Source organism: Dicentrarchus labrax, unplaced genomic scaffold (genome assembly GCF_905237075.1).
Source record: "Dicentrarchus labrax unplaced genomic scaffold, dlabrax2021, whole genome shotgun sequence".
NCBI classification, from domain to species: Eukaryota; Metazoa; Chordata; class Actinopteri; family Moronidae; genus Dicentrarchus; species Dicentrarchus labrax.
The window spans coordinates 5,140,912-5,160,991 of NW_026136719.1; the positions used below are offsets into that span (position 1 = coordinate 5,140,912).

Sequence of the window (20,080 nt, forward strand, 5' to 3'; positions counted from 1 at the left end):
GTTTGTTACATTGACTCAAGTACTTTTGAGGAACTTATACTTTTACTCCACCACATTTCAGAGGGAAATATTGTACTTTTACTGAGTACATGTATTTTTACATACAAAACATAACAAAAATAAAATAAAATGCATGGTTAAACATTGAACTACCCAACAGTAGTTTAAATCAACTCCCTCTTGACCAACTCATTAAAAATCTGCTCACATATTAATGATCAAATATAATAAATAAATATATATATAAATACAAAATATAACATGCACAGGAGGCATACTGCTACATAATAGATACTTTTAATTTTGATAGTTTAACTATTTTGCTGGTAATTAATTTTATAATATATAAATGTATGTAAATAATTATGTATATAAATATAATTATTTTATACATTGTAGTATTGCTACTTTTATACTTAAAGATCCCCTCCAGACATGTATTAAGACACATATACAAATAGTTTGCTTTGAACAATAAAATATGTCAGACAATTTCCACATTAAAATCATTAAAAAGGGTATCTACTCCTTGTACCTCATTAAAGATTCCACAATCTATAAATGTTCAAATTCTGTTAAATATTTAAAGTTTTCCTGCAGGACACAAGATGTCTTCAGTGTAAAGTCCATTCTCAGTGTCTGTGCACTGGTGGATCTCCCTGTATAAGCTGCATACTGAACCAGGGTTGACTTCCTCACTATTTGTGATGTCACAAATCATGCTTGTAGGCCCCGCCTCCTAAAATCTGATTTTCAGGGAGCTCAGAGAAACTTTCAGCAGATTAATTTGAAAACTTAAAGAGTCAAACTGTGCACACAGTGAAGCTCAAACATCCAACTGTAGGAACAAGAAGAAAAAACAAATTTTTGAGTAAGTAAAGGGTCTGAATACAAGAGTACATGAGTGGGTTCTTATAATGTCTAAAATAAATAAGGATATTTTACTTTATTGACGCAAAAGTGGGTAAACCCACTTTGACTTGACTTCCTCCACTGAAGAGGAAGACCACATTAGAGCTGGCGGGGTCTCCATATGTCAGATCCAGCATTTTATCTGAACCCAGACCATCTATTGAAATGATTAATTGCTGCGTCCGCCTCCTGGTATTAACTTCCCAGAGATATTGATAATAACAGTCATTAGTAATCCCATGGAGAGGCAGCAGGATAATCACTGTCTGGTCTGGATTTACCACCAAACAGGACAGGAACAGACTACGACGGACAGTCAGGACTGCAGAGAGGATCGTTGGTGCCAACCTGCCGTCCATTCAGGACCCATACTGGTCCAGAGTCAGGAAACGGGGGGCAGGAAACATCACTGCAGATCCATCACACCCTGGACACAACCTGTTCCAACTCCTCCCCTCTGGTAGGCGCTGTACGCCAAAACAAACAGGCACAGGAACAGTTTCTACCCACAAACCATCACTCTGACCAACAGTTAACTCCAGACTCTCAGTGTCAGTCCCTGTACAATAACCCCGGGACTCTAACATTCACTGTACCTGTGATTTACTATTTCTTTTTTTAAATTGTTGAAATAATTGTTTGTCTTTGTAAAACATAAATCCAATCATTCAAACACATCTAACCATACTGTTTATGGTGTATACACTGTCATATTAACCTAGCTCGTGTACATAAAAATCCGTAAATATTTACTGTTCTTCTGATCTGCAGCTGGCCTCATCAACAACCCCCGAGACCCCCACTGACACTGAGTCTTAGACCCTCCTCCCACCCTGAATCTACATGTTTCATTAATGCACTTTTCTCTAATTTTTTCTACGTATATATTTTATTTAGTTGTTTTATATACGTCTCACTGCTAACTTGCATTTATTGTGCACATTTCACTACAGCTTTTAACTTGTTTATATTCTCTTTTTATACTTATATATACTGGCTTACATTTGTTTGTTTGTACAAATTCCTTGTATGTGAAAACCTACTTGGCAATAAACCTGATTCTGTCTCCAAATCTTATTGTTTTTCTTTGTTTATATATGTATATATGATAGTTTATGTATATTTTTTATTCTGTGCATGTACACTGAGAGCAACGTAAAACCGAGATCCCTTGTATAGTCAGCTTTTTTTCATCTTTATTATATATCTATCATTATATGTCATGTTTTTGTACCTATATATACTGGCTCAATTTACTGGCTCTACTAGTATCTTTATTTATATTTTTTTTATGTTTACTGTTACGCACCAACATAGGCAAATTCCTCGTATGTGAAAACTTACTTGGCAATAAACCTGATTCTGTCTCCAAATCTTATTGTTTTTCTTTGTTTATATATGTATATATGATAGTTTATGTATATTTTTTAGAGCTTGCTATCCTGTTTATTTATGTCTATTCTGTGCATGTACACTGAGAGCAACGTAAAACCGAGATCCCTTGTATAGTCAGCTTTTTTTCATCTTTATTATATATCTATCATTATATGTCATGTTTTTATACCTATATATACTGGCTCAATTTACTGGCTCTACTAGTATCTTTATTTATATATTTTGTTATGTTTACTGTTACGCACCAACATAGGCAAATTCCAAAGTGAAAACTTACTTGGCAATAAACCTGAACCTGATTCTGTCTACAAATCTTATTGTTTTTATTTGTTTATATATGATAGTTTATATATATTTTTTTATAGCTTCTTATCCTGATTATTTAAACCTACTCTCTGTATGTACACTGAGAGATTCCCTGCATGTGTTTGCACATACCTGGGCCAATGAAAGTGAATGTGGTGGCTTTGTCGCCGCCCTGTGGCCACGGCGGGTATCGCCGGTGTTTAACGAGGTAATGTTTTTCTCGCAGCAGTATGAGGATAACAAGCCAGCGGATCTGAGTTGCGGTTACAAGCGCTGTCAACCGACGGCTAATAAGCTGAAAAACAAATGCAGTTTCTCAGAAAGAAGACCTCTGGTTTAACGAGCGACGAAGAAACACCCCCCTGCTTTTCTCTCCGTGTTTGTTTGTGTGCATGGAAGTCGTCGGGTTGGAGTTTGTGTGCGATCTCTCCGCTGCTGTCCGAGGATTAACACCAGACTCTGAAAGCGCCGTGATATCAGTTTAAGAGTGAAATTGAGGATTATTTTGGAGCATCACGTGTGATTATATATATATTTCTTGTTGCGTTTTGGTTGCCGCTTGTTCCCCGCACAGTTTGTGGGTAACATAAAAGTGGAAAAAGCCCAGTGAAGTCCGGACAAGAAGACAACAGCGGACACTTGTTGAAATCCAAATTAACCGAGTGTGAGCTGTGCTAACGGTCGGTAGCGAGATTTCAAAGCTAACGAGGCTAACAACTTTTCTCCTAAGCGCCGCAGATAAAAAAAAAAAAAAAACCTCCCAGCGCAGATTACTGCCAATACGTGTCTGTTACATGTCCACCGAGTGTCGGGAAGTTTGAGCAAAGTGCGTTTTGTGAGACATTGTTGTGAAATGACGACTGACAGCAGCTTAGCTAACTCGGCTAGCTGCAGCTGTTAACTCGTCCAGCGCTGCGTTAGCACTGGCGGCTAACGCGATGTTAAGTTAGATTCAAACAAGTGGTTCGTCAATATGGAGTTATTTCACACGGATAACTTCTTATAACCAACGCGACGTTTTCTGAAAGTTATTGGCGTTAACTTGCAAAACATAAATATATATATTTTTTTTGTTATAAAAGGCTTTTAATTACTCTCCCAGGCAGAAGAAGAAGACACTTTATTAACCGGGAGCTTTAACGGTAGCTTCTCAAACTTTGGGCCAACCAGTAATGTGTGCTGTGCTTTTACAACACAGATGGGTTCACTGAGAGACTTTGAAGAATAGACTCCCCCCCCCCAGCATCGTCTTCTACTTTCCCTCCTCTTCCTCTCGAGTAGCTGAAGTTGTGAAACTGCGGCCCGCACGATGTCCGGCTCCCCGGGCACAGGTGGCTCAAACCCCAGGAAGTTCAGCGAGAAGATAGCGCTGCACAACCAGAAGCAAGCAGAGGAGACGCGGGCCTTCGAGCAGCTGATGACAGACCTCACTGTTTCAAGGGTAAATACGTTTTAATTGTTTTACAGTTTATCTGTGTGGGGGGGTGTTGTTGCGTTCATTGTGCGGTACAAAGCTCCCTCCTGTCACACAGCCTGGGCTGGAGTGAAGCGGTCTCTCTCTCTCCCGGTTGTCCGATTCTCTTCATCCGCTGACTGAGATTTCTAGTGCTCAACCAGTACTTCTTGTTTTTTTTTTGTTATTTTTTCATTCAGTGGTTGCACAACTGTATTTACCACAATCAGAAGTCGGTTTGTGTTACAAAAAAAAAAAAAACAAGCAAAGAAACGAAGGAAGTGTGTTATAAAACGGGCCATTCGGGGGTGCAATGATTTACATAAACCGTACAACACCTCCGCTTTTTCTGTTTTTGGTTGGGACCGGCAGTGAAACAGGAAATGGGAATGTGTGTTCTTCTAACATCTGCACCCACCCGCCAAAAGTTCCTCCTGCTGGCACTCATCCAAAGGAAGCACTGCTGCCTGTTTTAAGATACAGCATGCATGTCTTCATGCTGTGTTTGCACCTTGTTATTCTGTTGTATGTAATCAATTCCCACGGGTTCAAACCTGATATGAGCCCTGAACCCTGAACCCTGGGCACTGTGGATAGGGTTCAGCCACAATACTCTCATATTTGTATCAGGCAGCAGTCTTATTTATTTCCTATAGGTGCTCCTGTGTCCCTCTTTGTACACCCTTAATTTATATTTTTAGAACATTTTCGGGGCGTACTGATTTAACAGTAAACAGTTAACCTTACATTTCCAGTTTAAGTTAACATTCACCTGACTAAAATTGTATTTCAGACTTAAAGATCCCATCCAGACATGTATTAGGGCATTTACAAATAGTCTGCTTGGAACAATATTGTTTTTTTTTCTGCAAAAAAAAGTATAATTTCCACATTAAGATCCTTTAAAAAGGCATCTTCTACTCCTACCTTATTAAAAAATCTATGAATATGAATGTGCACATCCATCGTTCTGCACGGCAGAGCTCAAACATCCGACTGTGGGAACGAGGACAAACAGATTTTTGAGTGGCAGGAGGCTTTAAAGGCCTGAAGCATCAGCATTGTCTCACCTATTTAGAGTTGTTTCTAAATAGCTAACAATTACTGTCAATATAGTGATTAATCTGGTGATTTTGTTCCCCTTTTTTTTTTCCTTAACCAATTATTTGTTTAGGCTTTAAAATGTCAAACAATGAAAACTGTCCATCACAAGTTCCCAGAGTCTGAAGTGACATCTTTAGATGTTTTTTAGACTCTAAAAGAATAACATTTTTCGTCATTTTTCAAGCCAAAATGGTTAAAAAAATCTGTCTCCGGTTTCTCAAAAGCTTCTCAACTGTAACTATATGTCTGCTTTTCTTTGTTATACATTGTAAATTCAATCTCTTTCTGGGTTTTGAACTGTTGCTCTGACAATACAAGACTTGAACTTGGATGATGGATAATTCTAAAAATGATCAGGCAGATTGATCGATAAGGAAAACAATCATCAATTGCAGCCGTGGCGTCACGAGGGGTGACGTTCAGCTGATGGTTTCAGAGTCAGATGGGAAAGTTAAAGTATGATTACAAAAATAATAGCACCTAAAAGAGATGGTGAGAGTGAGGTTTATAAGTATAGATGAACATTAACGGCAAAAGTATATATTTGTCTGCATTTGTAGCCACTCCCTGAATTTCTGTCACATGCTTTTATAAAAGATTACATTTTCCCCTTCATCTCATGATCATTTTAACTATAAACACCAAGTACCAGCCGAGTAATAAAAATATTGACCGCCATAGACGATATATATAAAAGACCTTTTTTTTTTTGCGTTATCCTCATACCATTGGTTCACAATGTTCTCTTTCAATGAGAGGCAGAGTCCTGAATGGCCACTCAAAGAGGATGTGGTTTTGAGGCGACACTGAATGAAGTTTGCCATAAGGTATGAACTGTCGGTGACCCCCTGTGAGACAGAAAAGCCCAGTCATCGAGGCGGAGGCTGGCTGGGGCACAAGTCACACTGCCAACAAACAGCTGGAATTAGAAGTGGCTGCTTTAACATTTATACCAGTGGCCAAAGGACTGAATATAAACTCCTCCTGAGGAACAGACTTCTCTCGGCTGGTGTGTGGCAGAAAGTTGGCATCGCTGTGAACTATATATGTGTACAGTCTGCATGTTTGATGTTATGTAACAGCGAATGCCAACACTGGAGTAAGAGGTTTAATGGAGATTTATTTAAAAAATATATTTTTAGATAGTTTAAATGTGTCCTATTTGAATGTGTACCGGTGAGACATCAAAGTTAATATGTTCGTCCCTCTGCTTTAGGCAGCAGTGACAGTTGTGATCTGACATTAATTGGCCATAGTTAACACATAATTAAAGTTACATTTTGGGTTCCTACTATATGTTTTATGTATATTTGAAGGTGTAAAATGTGCCTCCTCTAAATCAGTTGTCCATCCCTAATATCTTGTCATGTTAACAATCTCTTTGAGAGATCTGTGTCTGTAAATCTATTGATAAATCGAATAAGGTCAGTCTTTGAGATTCAAATTTTGCCCTTTCGGCAGTCTAAGGAAGAAATGCCCTTCTGATTTGCCTATCCGTGATCACAGTTGATGATTGGCTCTGTTTAACTTACCTTGGCAGAACAAGCCGCCTTCTGTTTTCTGCGAGGTAATCATTGTGGCATCTCTTGGTAGGGTGCTGGTTTGGAGGCCAAGCTGCCCATTTTCCTAGAATGTGTCCCATTGTCCCATAAACTGCAAACATTGCTGCATTTTTATCATCTTCAATGCACACGTACAATACTCCTGTGCTCCAAGAGCATTTGATTTAATTGGGTTGCTTGTAGAGATGCCGAAACCGATCATTTGTCCCCTTTTTGACTGACAGGTGCAGTTTCAGAAGATCCAGCAGCTTCGTTTGTCTCAGTCTCGGGCACCGTACTATGGAGGCTCTCTACCGAACGTCAATCAGATTGGCAACGCCAGCGTGGAATTTCAGGTGGGGCCTCATCACAATCAAAACATACAGCATCACCACAAACCACGAACACGTTTCTGAGACTGTTGGACTGCTTACTATTGTTGAAACCTAGTCCTAGACGAGTTACAATTTCAATGAATGCCAAATTCCAAACTCCCTTCAAGGAAGTTTTGAATCTCTGTCTGGAAAACCAGTCCTCTAGGTTTATCTGTAGTGATGTATTCCAGGTTTATTGCGTCCACCCAGTGTAAATGGTTTCTTAAGGTGTGTTCAGACACACATTTTGCTCAAGTTGAAACATTTTCACCTCACATGGATGCGTGCGTCTCTTTGTGAATTCCCACCATTCTGGGTGAATTGCAACGCAGTGTGGCACAAGTTGAGCCAGGTTAAACTTTGTTGGCTGGGTTTTCTTTTTGATTGAGCCCTCTGCATCAGCACCAGAGCTGTGCCAACACAGCAGTGCAATTTAAATAAATGAGGAGGCGGTCCCCCCCCCCCCCCCCGTAGTGCTAGTGTCAATCTGAACACAGCCTTGTAAACGCACTGGTGCTGTAAATCAGTGCATTTTGTGTGAATGTGCTCACATTTAAGCAAAAACGATGTTCGGTGTAAAACTAAACATGAATGTTTTCTTTGAAACCCTGCTTACCTTGGGATCTACCAAGTTCAAGGTGTTGTTCTCTCAGTCAGGGGGTTTTCAAGGCCGGACCACAGTAACCCTCAGTTCAAATGTTGTCTGGTCCAGTGGTTCCTAAACCTTAGAAGGAAATGTTCTGTCAAGCCAGCCAACCCCAATATAACATGCATGTATAGATGCTGATTGGTTACAAATGTTTAATTTAATATTAATAGTGCATTGAACATTAAATTGTTCTATTAAAATTCTACTCACTCAGAATAAAAGCCAGCAGATGCTCTGCAGATATACATATAAATATTTAATTTAAAATGAAAAATTAATACAATTAAATACGGTAATATGTTGGCTATGTAAAATGTGTTTTTCCTTTTTGTTAAAACTTAAAATGAGCTGATATTTAAGCTGTACGAGGACAAACAAACAAACAGAACAAGAAAAGGTTGCAGGCATTTTAATAGTTCATGTTGTGCACACTGTGGAGAGACAGAACACAACCTGCTCACTCTACTGACAGGCAGTTTCTTGTCTTTTTCTTGTATAATATATATAACACACATATGATGTTGGGAATCCACAGTGCCACACTGAATAAAGGATATCCGTCTCCCACAAGCAGCCAAAACTCTGTCTGTTGATCTGTTAGTTAGTTTTGAGAGAGTCCTGATTTTAGTTTTTGTTAGTCTCAGTCTGTGTTGTGCTGAGAGGTATCAGCATTTCTTTGAGCTCTGTTCAGCATGTCAAATCTTCCCATCACTGTCACTATTTTTGTGACTGACGAGCTCCGCCGAAAACAGTTTTTTGTTACCATGGCAACCGGCACCCGTGAGTTTTTGTGCCATTATCGGTGGCATAACTGCATATTAAACGGGTTTTAGTACAGTGATTTTGATAGTTATGGCCTTTTTCTTCTGATTTGATGTGTTTGAAAATATAATGACTTCCTGTGTCTCCCTGCTGTCACTGTTCAAGGACCAATGTGTAGGATTTAGTGGCAGCGGTTTAGTTGCTTATTTCAGCGCCCTGTTCTAAGTGTGTATGAGAAACTACAGTGGCTACAAAACTCACTAAAAACACAAAGTCTAGAGCCAGTGCTTTGTTTGTCCATTTGGGCTACTATAGAAACATGGTGGTTCAACATAGTGGCCTCCATAGACAAGGACCCGAACCCTCAGTTGATTATTCACTAATGCAAAAAATATACCTGTAAATATTATGCTATCCACTTCACAATGTATTAACAATAATGTGATAAATCTTTAGAGATCCTTGGACCTTCCTCAAGGCACCCCAGGGTGCTATTGCACAGAGGTTGGGAACCACTGCTCCGGTCTCACTGCAGAAACAGCAAAACACTTCATTGGACCTTCAGAAGTGCAAACAAGCTTCTCCCGAGAGCGTTAAATAATTTAGCTGCCGACTGGAAAAGATATAGAATTAAAGATCAGTGCAGTAGTTCTCAGCACTCCTTTAAGCAGCGCAGTGCTGTTTGTGATCCAGCAGTGCTTTTCTGCAGCACTTTATCTGTGTCAGCTCTCCAAGGAGTAGGCTATGCTGGGATACAGAGGGTCCAGGTGAAAGTGCCCTTGTTACTTAAAAGAATGGCCCTTTGAGGTAGAGCAGTAATTGCAACACCGTGGCCAGGTCTAGTAATCAATCCCCACATGAAGGGAGAAAGCCCCTCTCACTTATAGAGCCCGTTCACCTTCTCTTCTGGGAACAAAACTCGACAATCTTAATGGCTTCTAGATTCCACTTGATGATAACCATTTGTTAGCCCTAATTCATCTAAATGAATGCAGAGCACTTAATGTAGCCGGCGCTGAGTAGGCACATACACTTTCATCTGCAGTTCGTGTGCACATGCCCAGCATTCAAATGTGGATCATATATTCAAACTCAAGACATTGTTGAATGTATTAGCAGCAATTTAATCATTAACCACGTGGTCTGTGACAGTGTGAACAGGACAATTTAAAATTGCAAGAAAAGTAAGACTTAGTCACTTCAAAGTACACTTGTTTAACAGTAAAAACCGGGAAATTAAAGCTGTGCTTATTCTACTTTTCGTGCATAATATATTATAGTATCTTATATAAGATTCATCATTGCTACGATGCACTAATATGCCATTTTGTGATGGAAGTATTCTTGGCTTAAACGCCTTCATGCAGTCATGTACTATTGTGTGTCATTATTAAACTAACACAACTATATTTAATTGCACTTCTGTGTCTGTAGTGTTTATCAGCAGTCCTTTGTGTTTGAAGAGTCATCATGACCTAAAAAAACATTTGAAACCTAGCAGTCATCACATGGCCATATAATAGTTGGTAATTGTTTTAATACAGCTCTGTGGTATGTCACATCAGTTAATAAAAGCCTGAGGTGTTAGACTTTATTTATTTTAGGCGTGAATACAAATAAGATATTTGTATTGATGTTTTTGCTAAATACTGCATTCAGATACAACTGAAGTTTGGTTAAAATGACATATAAGTGATTGTCAGATGTCTCTTGACTTCCTCTCTACCAATCTGGAAACCTGCAGTTATGTGTCTGATATTTCTTTTTCAGGGTGGCTTTCAGTCAGGGTTGGACTCAGTCAGAGGGACCCGCCACCATGGACTGGTCGAGAGGGTCCACAGGGACCGCAACCGCATCAACTCTCCCCATCGTCGACCCATCGACAAGCATGGACGGCAGATATCCTTTCAAACCTCAATCATTGACACTGCAATGCCGTGGTCATGTGATGCCTACTCTGGGGTTGAGCTCATTACTGCAAATAGGGATGGGGCCGATCCGATCCAGTATCGGGACCGATACCAGCGTAATTCACGTATCGGATTTTCCCGATCCAAGAGTATCCATGAGCCATGTCTGCGCTTTAACGTTGTCTGCTGAAATGACTCCACACGTGATTCCTGCCGGCCAGTCTGCTAGCTGGCTGCAAACTGTGGAATGGATTTCCTGAACGGAGGCTCGGCTCAATGAGACACAGAGTTATGAGACACGCCCCCGCTCAGGAAATCCATTCCGCAGTTTGCAGCCAGATAGAAAAGCCGTGATTCAGAGAGGCGGAAGCTCCCTCGCGTCGTACAACACTACGAACGCAATCAAACGTTTAAAAAAGCACCACACGAATGAGTGCGAGGATTATTGGGTCAAAATGAGAACCACCACTTGATTGTTAAAGTAGTATTACAGTTCTTACACGATACAGGGCTATATATGAACATCTGAAGCAGTAACATTATCCTTAGTGACTTCCTGAGGAGGGCAGAAATATGCCTAGAAGCGTCTAAACTGCCGGAAATCCATATGAAGAAGAAGAAGAGCAGGGCCAGAAAGAGAAAAAGAGCTGTCAGGAATCACTTCTGGAGTCATTCCAAAAACAAGGTAAACTCCAGGCAGACAACGTAAAAGCTAGAGGTGTGTGTGTGCGTGTGTGCGTGCGTGCGTGCGTGTTTACACTTATTGCACTTTTCTTATATTTCAAATATTTGACATTTTGGGAATTTAATAAATATTGACATGACAATCAATTTGAAACCCTTACAGTTGCATATTTGTTTTCAGGACAGGATTTCCTGTTTTTCTGACTTCCTTTACTTACCTCAAGTTGCCTTTTGGGACATACATGCATACATACGTACATATCATACTTGCCTGTTGAGCGGAGTTTATTTCAGCCTCATATAAAATCAACAATAATGATAATAATATTATTAAAGCAAACAGAGCTCTGGTATCGGAATAATATCGGTATCAGCCGATATCCAAATTCAGGTGTCGGGATTGGATCGGAAGTGAAAAAATGTGGATCGGTGCATCCCTAACTGCAAAGTTTTATTAAAAGTGTTTATTAATTGTTTCTATCTCTTGGCACGAGAAGAGTCATCTCATGTCATTCCATTGCACAATGGGTTTGAGATTAGAGCTGTCACACACACGCCCAGTTAGTCATTGGTGATAACCAGCAAACTGCAGCGATACATTGTTTTTTTTCACTGTGTTAAGAAAAATCCATACCGTCACAGTCCTTGTAGGATATCTCAAAGGGTAACCAGTGATGTGGGTGTGGAAGTGGGTGTTGTGGCTTCCAGGTGGTTGGTCTTCATTGTTGTTGGGGTTTTTTTTTTATGGCAGTGTTTGTGGTGTGGTTTCAAGCGTGACGACACTTACCAGTGTAGGCAGCTGTTTTGTAGCCTCAGGAACAGAATTAGTCATTATGCTAATTTGAAATGTGACGCAGAGACTGTGCGCTTTATTCATGCCTAATGGACATTGACAGTAGGAGATTCTCAGCATACTCTGAATGCACACTCGGGGCATTTGTGGCTGAATGTAGCAGCAGATGTGATTTTTATGAGGAAGCTGCAGAAAGGTGTCGAATTAACGTAATGGTGATGATACACAGAATAAGGACCAGAGGAGTGAGTGTTTGCACTTAAACTTTCAGCTACATCAATTAAAATCCATTTTCCCTGAGTCTCTTCAGAATTTGAGAGAGAGCGAGAGAGCAGAAAAAATCTGCTACATTTTGGTTACAAATCGTATTGTTTGTAGACATATAATTCAGGCTTGGTATGTTTGATAAACCAGATTGTGTTATATGAACTGCTCCCATTTGCAATGCACAGCTTATCTCCATGAATATTGTCACCAGTCAGCTATCCCATGTGTTGTGTGTGTCAGAATTATTTACATTTGCGTCGGTATCTCGTGTAGTATGTAATAGAGACAAGTGGTTGAATTTACACCCATTATTAATTAATTAGCTATTTTTTAAAAACATTCTTTGTAAGTAATATATAGTTAATTGGATTTTCTTTAGATAATTTGCATTTGAGATACAGGATGCTTTAAATTTCCTGATCTGGATTCACACCCAATATGTTACATTTACATGAAACACCACGTAGCCCACTGATCCATCAGCACGCTCTCACCTCATAGCGTTTTAATAAGCGGATCTGTTTATTTCCTGCCTTGGGACGGAGATGATTCAGTGACCTGTCACTATGGTGTGTGATAACTGGAAGGGAGTTTGTCTTGTAACCCAGCATTTGATATCATACGTGTGCATGTGTGTGCGTGTGTGTATGTACAATAGACAGGGGTGACCTACATTGAGGCTGAATGTTTAAATTGAAAAAGTTCAAGCGGGGTAGCATAGCTCTAATCATTCTTAACTGTTTCAAAGGGTTCCTGATTGATCAGCAGTATCATTTAGATAAATTTAGGCATTATAAGCAAGCTCTGTGGTTTGTCTTGAATAGTCCACGTTATTGTGAATATGTGTAATGTAAGTCTTGCTTTTTATTTATAGGTATAATAGTAAATGAAAAGTGCAAAATATGACAGAAACAACAACACAAAAACAAGGCCCATTAAGTCCATAAGAGATGTAGTTTCTAGATCATGTGGGATGGTGTTTTCTATCATTTTTATTTTTCTCAGTTTTGTTAGGGTGCCTTGATTCCCTGTTATGAATGGAGTTGTGGTTGCAGCCAATCACCTCAGTTTAGAAAAAAAACCTCATGCAACTGACATTTGGAGAGGGTGAACCAGTTCAATGTTTTTTAAAGGCATACTGAGTAGGGTTTCCTAAAAAAACAATGTATTGACTGCAAACAAAATCCCTGCAGGGGAGAGACCCCGCAGCACTCTGCCTGTATTTTCTTATTTTGCTGTGTGCAGGATGTTTCTGGGCGTCAACCATCGGGGAGTGGGCAGTGTCTACACTATAAAAACTTAGAGTGAGTAGATCGCTGTCTCCGTCCCTCCGCTCTGCTCTCCAGCACTGGCACAGCAATTAAACAAAGTGTGCAGTCAAAGCGCTAGTATGAACGTATAAAGAGCTGCAGTCTGTGTGTCTGTTTGAGGGTGGGGCTGAGCTACACACTGCAGACAGACACAGCAGACAGTGCGACCTCGCCACAAGCTGGCACAGTGCCGGCGCACCTTCCACAGGATTGTGCGGAGGTGCTGTAGTGCACAGGCATAAGTTTGTTTCGGAAACAATCAGAAAATAACATTTTATTTCTCTGATTCACTGCTTTGTTCTTGGTAACGGCGCTCCCTCTCTGCATTCACTCTCTAGCTTGTTCTTGGTCACGGTTGAGTAGGGGATGAGTGGCCAACTCTGAATGGTGTGTTGAAGGATAGGAGGATTCTAGGTTTTCTCTCAATACCCAGCAACTGAAGCACCACAATCCAGTGAAATAAGAAGAAATCCAATTCCACAATCCTTATTCACATTCCAAACTGTAAATACTTCAACTATACATACTTTGAAGGCTACCTAGTAAAAACAATATGTTGTTTCTTTATTGCTTTATTATTGCAGTAAGGTTTATATCCACCTCTTGACCATATTCTCAGTTTCTCCCCCTTTACAAAATGAATGATATCTGAAGAGTTTTTTTATTATTATTTATTTCATTAGATGAAAAGACCAAATTGCTCTTTATTGCGCTAAATCATCTGATCATGCTGCCATCGCTCATATTTTCAACAGTCAAACCACATTAAGGGCTGTAAATGTATTAGTCAAGTAGTAGGTTCTGTTTTTGCTCTCATCCAAAATGTATCCAAGTCAGAGTTATAGTTATTCTGCTTACTGATTGAATGATAATTTTACTGATCATAGACTGTTTCATGTTGGCTAAAATCCTCATAGGGCTGCTTGTGTTTAGACAAAACAAAAGACAGCAAACTTCTTAAGTTAATATTTTTTTTTCTTCCACAAAGAAAGGTATCGTTTAGTATTGATGCCTTAACTCACATGTCTGGTATGACACTGTATTGAAAATACTGAATCCACTGAATCCACTGAGAATTAATTGAACCTGGCAGCTGCAACCGGGACCATCATCTGCTCTGGAGAGTGGTTTAAATGATGATGACAGGGAGCAGTGCAGCTTTTTGAAAATGAAAATGTGTAGTGCGGTCTGTGGCTCTGGTTTATCCATTCATAGAACCATATTTTGAAAATGGAAAAGTGGTTTGTAACTCTGATTTTTATATATTTTTTTTAATTACATCCCAATTTTACAGTCATTGCTTGTGTTAGTGTGTAGTTTAGTTGTGCATAGTTTCCACACACTGGACACGCAATTTAACCGTGCCATCTACAGCTTGTGGTTGACCCCACCATTATAGTTGTTAAAATGTGTTAAGTAAGAGCGCATGAACAAGTTTAAATAACCAGTTTGACAGGATAGTTCCCTTTCCTCCACTGCGTCTGAAGAAACCACAGTAGTGCCCTTTTTTATTTGTGTATATTTGAAGAGGGTCTTATCTGACATTTTGTGTGAGGGTTGATGAGCGATAGCAGGGCTCCAGTCTCTGTAAAGCTGTCTCACTACTGATAATAATTTGTCCAAGGCCTAAACAGATGCTGTGTAGAGCAGTGGTTGGCCTTGTGTAGCTCCCAATCTGTTTTGATTTGTTTTTGTTGGTCAGTCAACGTTTTTAATGCCAGTCTCTGCACAACTACCCAGGCAGGAGATTGTTTCTAGAGCAGAGGAGCTTGACTTGCACTAAAAGAGTGCTTTTGGCAAGACAAAACACCTCCCTTCTGAAGTCCTGCCCTTTCACAGACAATGCCAGGAACTCTGCCTCTGTACTCAGTTGTAAATCAAATAATACTGTCATTGTTTCATTTAGTATTTGAAAAAGGCAGCTCTATTGTTTACACTTGTCTTTCACCACAACAGGACTTCGATGAGAATGTGCTTACAACACGATGCTTTCTTTTCTCTTTGAACTGTCATCCTCTTAAGAATTTATGCCATGCATTTGAGTTTAGAGCTGGCTATATAACTCATCCTTGTTGCATTTTGGAGAGAAAAAAAAAAAGTCAAGGTGAAGTAGACTATGGGCGCTTTTATACTTTACAGTTTCCATTCACATAGAAAATGCATTGTATTCTAGTTGTCTCCAACTTTTTTTTGCCGTGGTAATATCTAGTAATATGAAATCTTTATTAAATAAACGTACTGTTTATGTTTCTGTATTTGTGCCAATCATTTCCTTAACTAAAACCTACATCGAGAGCTCTCCGTATGGAGCAGTGTACCTGTCCCCACCTCTGGATAACAACTGGAGAAGGTGAGTAGTGCATCTGTTGAGTGGCTGAATGAATGGTTATTGTCCTCTTTTCTTCCTCTAACTAGATTATTTTACAACAGGAACTATTTCCTATTGCCAGTCCGTTTCCTGTATCAAGTCTCTCTGTGCCTACGAGTATTGTCTTTCTATATCCAGGCACCAGTCATCTTGATCAAACACAAATCAAAAACGGACATAATCAGTGGATGTCCAGGGCAGAACTGAGGCAGGGTGAGGGGTGAAGTCCATTTTTTTTTTGCACAAATGTTTCAAGTGTCAGGCGTCTTTGTTAGCCCTGGGAAAGCTGCATCTACCTAAAGGTGTTTGACAGATAGCCTTTTGCTTTAAAGGTCATGCCCAACAGCAGTCACCCTACTGTTTAGGGATTTTAGGTTGTCACACGGCCCTGTGGTATAGAATCTCCAACTTAGCAGAAATCTAATCGCAGTACCTGCTGGAAAACAAAGCTACACTAGGCCTAGATGTGAGCTGTAAGATCTCTTTTTCCAGCTCTGGTTGTGCCCACGTAGAGCAGTCGGTGTACTGGTAGACAGCCTTTCCTCAGTGTTTACAAGGGAGTGAATTATGGCCGTGTGATAAAAAAGCTCAGCGAAGCTCCTCCCCGCTCACTCTCTTTCACTCTTGCTCTGTCTCCACACTTGTGTTTTGTATGCTGGCTTGGCGAGCTGCCAATCACCCTGCCTCGTCTTCTTCCACGGCGGCGACACAGACGTTTGCCAGGCTCCGTGTTGAGCGTACTATAACAGCTTGTACTGTAGAAGAGAAAAGGGCCCACGCCCTCTTGTCATTGTTGACAGCACAAAACAGGTTGGCTGACAAACCACCTCACGGAGCAACAAGACATCAGTGTTCTCATAGTGGGTGTGTGAGCCATGTGGCACAAAGCACTGAATGTAGGCTCTCATGTTTAATTCACTCACTGTACTCACTGCTAAGTTCCTGACCGTGTTTCTCAATGGAAGATTATCATGTCATCTGAACTTCAGTTAGAGTATGAAAAATGTGACAACCATTTTCATTTAATTAAATACTTCTGTCATGAAGGCACATAGCACAAGCAAGCTTGTCTAGTAGACCTATCATTCATACTCTACATGAAGTGCATCTTTCTGTGGCATAAATCTGTTTATTATACGCTGTAAACTGATAGACCACAAATTGTTTTCCATTGATTGTCATACATGAGCTCTGTAGACATAACAGTCCTCAGTCTTTGTTAAAAAAAAACGAGATGGCATAACAATTCTCTCCTTAATTCTGCTCATGTTCATCTCTCCCTTTGATTGCTTCTTCTCTTCTACCATTCCCCACCGACAGTTCTGTATATGTGATTTGCATCAGCTCTGTCAAGTCTCTGCAGGCCAAGCCTAGCCTCCTGCTCCAACCTGCAGCAGATTGTTGTCACAGTGTGTAACAGGGATACATTTCCCCTCAGCAGTGGATCCTGGCCCACTTCACTGTCACAGGCAGATATATAGAAGTTTCCCCTTCGTACTGGCATAACTGACTGTGTCGAAAACAGACAAGGGTCTAAAGCTTGGAGAACACCCAAATCCATCTGCTTATTGTCTACATATCTATTTATCATAAGAGAGTTTCACACAAGTTTCAGTTTAATTGTCTTTTGGTTGCTTTTTAGTTTTGATTATACTCACCATTGTTTAGTTAGGGCTGCAACCAGCTTACTAACAAAACAATGTTCTGATTTTATCTCGATCTTTCATGCATATGTGGTTTGCATCTTTTTCTTTTTTTTCATGTTTCAGCCAAGACAAACATTGGTGCTCCTGGCAACTTGTTCTTATTTCTATTAGCTCACTGTGCTCCTGCTATGTAAAAAAACTGGCTAGTAAACCCTGAAACTTTGCCTATCAGCATCTGGCAGCATGCTATGAGGGAATTAGACTTTTATGATCCATGGTTGATTTACAGACTGGTTTTCAGAGCATGTGAAAGACTAGAATGAAAAAAAGAAGATGGAGAATGTTACATATACGTAGTTAGACAGAACTTAATTGAGGTGTAACTTGAGATGCATCCATATTCATCTGCTGAAAATCAGACCAGAAAGTCCTTAGAGCCGAGACAAGAACATTTTTAACAACCAGTTGTAGAAAACATCGTAGAACATTTGAAGTGAAAGGTCACATAGAAATACAATCCAGCATTTCCCTTAAAGAACTGGACAGTGCTGCATTACCCTACCATAGCAGCACCATCATTCTACTTCCAAAATAGGATGCCTGTGCATATTCTCATGCAACTTTAGCATGCAATATAGGTTGGCAATAATTCCTAGGTGTCCTGTGTAGACCACTGGATTCACGCGTACTACACAATTTAAATATGTAGTTTTCAGTTGTTAACACTAATTGTGAATTATCATCTAACATTTTATTTCGTTCTTGGACCTAGGAGTAAAATTGCACTACTTGTCAGGGTCGTGCCCAAGACAGATGTTTCCAATGCAACCTGGTAATTTTGCTAATTATATCATGATTCATTTCCAATAGCTGTCTATTGACCAGAATGAATGAACAGTACAAAACTTGCTTTTACACAATCAGTGCTCTGTTGAAGTAAAGACATAACAAATTGTAGGAGGGGAGATAGGAAATCAGAGTCTGGACTGAAGTCTAGCCAGATTAGGGAGGCTCTTTTTCCAGTAACCTTTTGGGAAATCTCATTGAAGAAAATGATCCTTTGTTGCACTCCTTTACAAGAGACGGATGTTGATATGCTCTTAAATTAAAAAAAATTAAAAAATAAATAATTAAAACCTTTTTAGTCTTGTCCAGAGAACAGACCAGTTCCTTAACTTAATATCCATCCATGGTAATGGTCTTAGGCTCTTGTGTTGTTGCTGTGAGATGCAGATTCCCTGCTTGTCCGTCTCAGGGGAGAGCGGGGCGGTAAGTGTTTACAACGCCAACCACATCTGCACTGCATTACCGCCAGTCAGCTCTGGAGAAGACCCACAGAGCTCTTTAACTGTTTCAGTGCTTTAACTACCACAGCAGTGATCAGCTATCTGCTGTACAGATAGCCTCTTGCACTGATGACTGAGAACAAGGGGCCAGAGGTAGATGTGCAGTGAGCATGCATATTGTGAAGAGCACCATTAGTTTCAGGTTGCAATAACATTGTTTTTTAACTGCTGCATGTTTGTATTAAGATGACTCGTGCCAAGCTTCCCAGCCTCTTTTAGATCAAGACTTGGAGGCAGTGGGCCAGTGCTAAGGGATCGTCCGGCATGACAGAAATGCTGGGGAACAGAGCTGTTCACATAGCCTTTAACCGCTCCGTGACCAGCAGTGTGGCCAACAGATTTTATCATCTCTCTGGATTTGGTGAGGCTGTTTTTTTCAAGTAGTGATTTCCCAACTTTGTCCATCTGTAGTCAGTCGGAACATGATTTTTTATATCCACCATCTGTCCTATAGAGTTTACTCAAGTACAGTGCTTGTTCGGAAATGTGCTGTCTCAAAGAATATTACTGTACGCTGGTGTTTGGGAAGAGGATTTCTTATAGGGAATTTGCTTCTTGGGGTCCGAAGGCATCAGACCTGAGTACTGCCCTGGATGTGTCCCTTCGGAGGCCATCTGTTTTAGGGTCAGAGCCTTGATCCAGTCCCACGCCCTCCTACTCTCCCATTCACCCATCTTTGGCCGGCTATTCCTGTACCAGCCCCTCTCGGGATGAAATCTCAGACCAAGCTCCCTGTAGATTTCTCAGTAGAAAGGCCCTCCAGAGGAGAGATCTTAAAATGTCCTCTTTGCAAGACTGGGTGTGATGACTCTCGAGGACTTTTATCCTCCATCTAGGTGGTCTGATTACTGCACTCCTATTAGAAAAGTGCTTCTGCTCTTTAACACCAACTTCTCTCTCACCCTAAAATTACATCACGTCTTACAACTCAGGCTCCAGACTGTTGATCAAAAGCTTTGGTTAGCATTAGACATACAAAGCTACACATGATTATTCTTGCATAATATTCGTCTTGTTTACCCCAGTTGACCTATTAAGTGTGTTTCATCTTTAACACTGCACTTCTTTGGCTAATTGAAGTATCTCAGCCTTGTTTCTAGACATATACTATATGCTTGCTTGCTAATATCCTAAAGCAGTTTAATGTGTTTAATTCAACCTAGTTACACTTTTCTGTAAATCCAGCATGAAAACAAAATCAACATGTCTGTGTCAGACAGATATTTGTTGCTGGATGGGTGGAGTGCCATAGCTCATCTG

At 40.2% G+C, this 20,080-nt stretch overlaps 1 protein-coding gene across 6 annotated transcripts in view; it reads left to right on the top strand.

The window, feature by feature from the left end:
* The first annotated feature begins 2,831 nt into the window (after positions 1-2,831).
* Positions 2,832-20,080, top strand: part of crtc3 (CREB regulated transcription coactivator 3) — a 35,799-nt gene continuing 18,550 nt past the window's right edge. For all 6 annotated transcript variants that reach the window (XM_051380393.1, XM_051380396.1, XM_051380394.1 and 3 more), the window contains exons 1-4: positions 2,832-4,054; positions 6,957-7,067; positions 10,267-10,395; positions 15,749-15,810. In XM_051380393.1, coding sequence (XP_051236353.1) covers positions 3,923-4,054; positions 6,957-7,067; positions 10,267-10,395; positions 15,749-15,810 — 434 coding nt within the window. In that variant the 5' untranslated portion in view covers positions 2,832-3,922. The remainder of the gene's footprint in view (positions 4,055-6,956; positions 7,068-10,266; positions 10,396-15,748; positions 15,811-20,080) is intronic.